The sequence below is a fragment of the Fulmarus glacialis genome, unplaced genomic scaffold (assembly GCF_000690835.1).
Source record: "Fulmarus glacialis isolate BGI_N327 unplaced genomic scaffold, ASM69083v1 scaffold21293, whole genome shotgun sequence".
NCBI classification, from domain to species: Eukaryota; Metazoa; Chordata; class Aves; order Procellariiformes; family Procellariidae; genus Fulmarus; species Fulmarus glacialis.
Genome location: NW_009205150.1, coordinates 1,198 through 2,916, shown reverse-complemented (window position 1 = coordinate 2,916; position 1,719 = coordinate 1,198). Strand labels below are relative to the sequence as shown.

Sequence of the window (1,719 nt, the reverse complement as noted above, 5' to 3'; positions counted from 1 at the left end):
CACAAATAATAATGTTTTTTCCCCCGCACCCAGACCCTTTGCTCACAGACGCAGCTCACTGGCGTGTCTGGAGCCCTTACCTGCCTTTTGGCAGATGCACCCTGCAAGTTTTGCACCCTTTCACACCCCAGGGCACAGGAAAAGCATTTCTGCAGTCATTGCTTCTCTGGCCTGGGCTTCACATAGGGACACATGCAAATGACTAAAGGCAGAAGGAAAGTGAAACATTTCCCTCCTAGAGCTTGTTGGGAGCATCAGCCGGCTCCTGCCACAGTGGCCCCGCTCCAGGGGGTCAGTGGCCAGCCCTTTTTGCCCCAAACCACTTTTGGATCCTTTGAAATGATTCAATGCTTTTCTTAGCAGCCTGCAGATGCCCACGCACCAGGAGCCAGACAACTAAGAATTATTTGCAGCAATAATGGCAAAAGGTTCCAGGGGAAAAATGCAGAAACCTTTAGCAAAGGCGCCAGCCCAGCTGCCTCAGGCAGAGACCCAACGTTCCACGCCACGGCGGGCGGGGGGGCCTGGGCTGTTGTGCCCCGGAGAGCCACAGTCACAGCTTGTTTTCCAAAGCTGCAGCGATTTCTCCGTGAGTGCTCTTCATGTCCTTCCTTCTGGCATAGAGCGGCATGAAGAGCCCCTAAAGATAGAAACTCGAGAGAAGCGCTGTCAAGTTTCTGCATCGCAGTTTATCACCCATTTCTCCCAGAGCATTCGTAAACGGGATGTGGCTAATTACTTCCAGGGGACGTCAAGGGAATTGGAGACACTCAAACCCTTCCTGACAGACCAAGCACGCGTAATGACACCCTGAGCTAAGGACATGCTCGGGTAGTGCCACGAACAGCTGATTCAGAAGTGGCAAGCGCATTAGCCGAGGCAGAAATCAGACTCTCACAGGTAAACTGCTGCTCCTGCTTGAACCTGCACCGACCGGGACCGGGGGGTTCCCGCTGGAAGGAGAGATTCTGGGGAGCTGCAGGGAAGGGCACATGGCTGGTGCAGCCCAGGAACCGTTCTGCATTGGCAGAATGGTACCGAAGCTGCCATGGATGTTACGGTGAGCAGTGCTGCACCCGGAGCACTCTGCCCCGGGAACGTAGTTTTTGTAACCGACCGTAGCCAAAGACCGAGTCAGCGGGATTAAACCCACCGCTGGTGCTCCCGGCCAGGCACGGCGGCTCCACACGCCCACAAAGCGCCGGCGGGGATTTCCACACCGTTGCCCCACACCGGCAACAACCCAGAAACATTCAGGTTTGTTTGGAAATCTCAATGGCTGTTGCTCTCCCTTGACTGTAAAACGAAGCTCGGCAGGGTCTGTTCCTGCCTTGGCCAAGCCCTCGCTTGGGGGCTGGCCGGTCCCTGTGTACCGGGGTCTCACCTGGTGATCTCCTCCTTCAGAGCAGCGGGGTCCGTGGGATAGAACTTCACGCGGAAGCACATGGTGAAGGGAGGCTGGGCTGCAGGGAGAACAGCGATACCGCGGTCACCGAGTGACAGGGTTTGTTCCCTTCGTCCTCCCGAATAACCCCGCTCGAGGAGATGGTCAGATGTTGCTGGGGGTCTCACCCGCCCTCCCCGTTACCCCCCAAACACACCCAGCTGCCCCTGCTAAGGAGGGAGCAGACGGGCAGAGGGCCGTTCCCCACGGCGTGGCCGTGGGGGGAGCAGATGTCCCCGGTAAAGCCGTGGGGAAGCGCCCGCTGCAGCTGGCCG

The 1,719-nt window shown here is 57.6% G+C and overlaps 1 protein-coding gene across 1 annotated transcript in view; it reads right to left on the bottom strand.

The window, feature by feature from the left end:
• FRMD5 (FERM domain containing 5) overlaps positions 1-1,719 on the bottom strand; it is a 15,757-nt gene that overhangs the window by 13,690 nt on the left and 348 nt on the right. Inside the window, exon 2 of the mRNA XM_009575294.1 lies at positions 1,385-1,463. Coding sequence (XP_009573589.1) covers positions 1,385-1,463 — 79 coding nt within the window. The remainder of the gene's footprint in view (positions 1-1,384; positions 1,464-1,719) is intronic.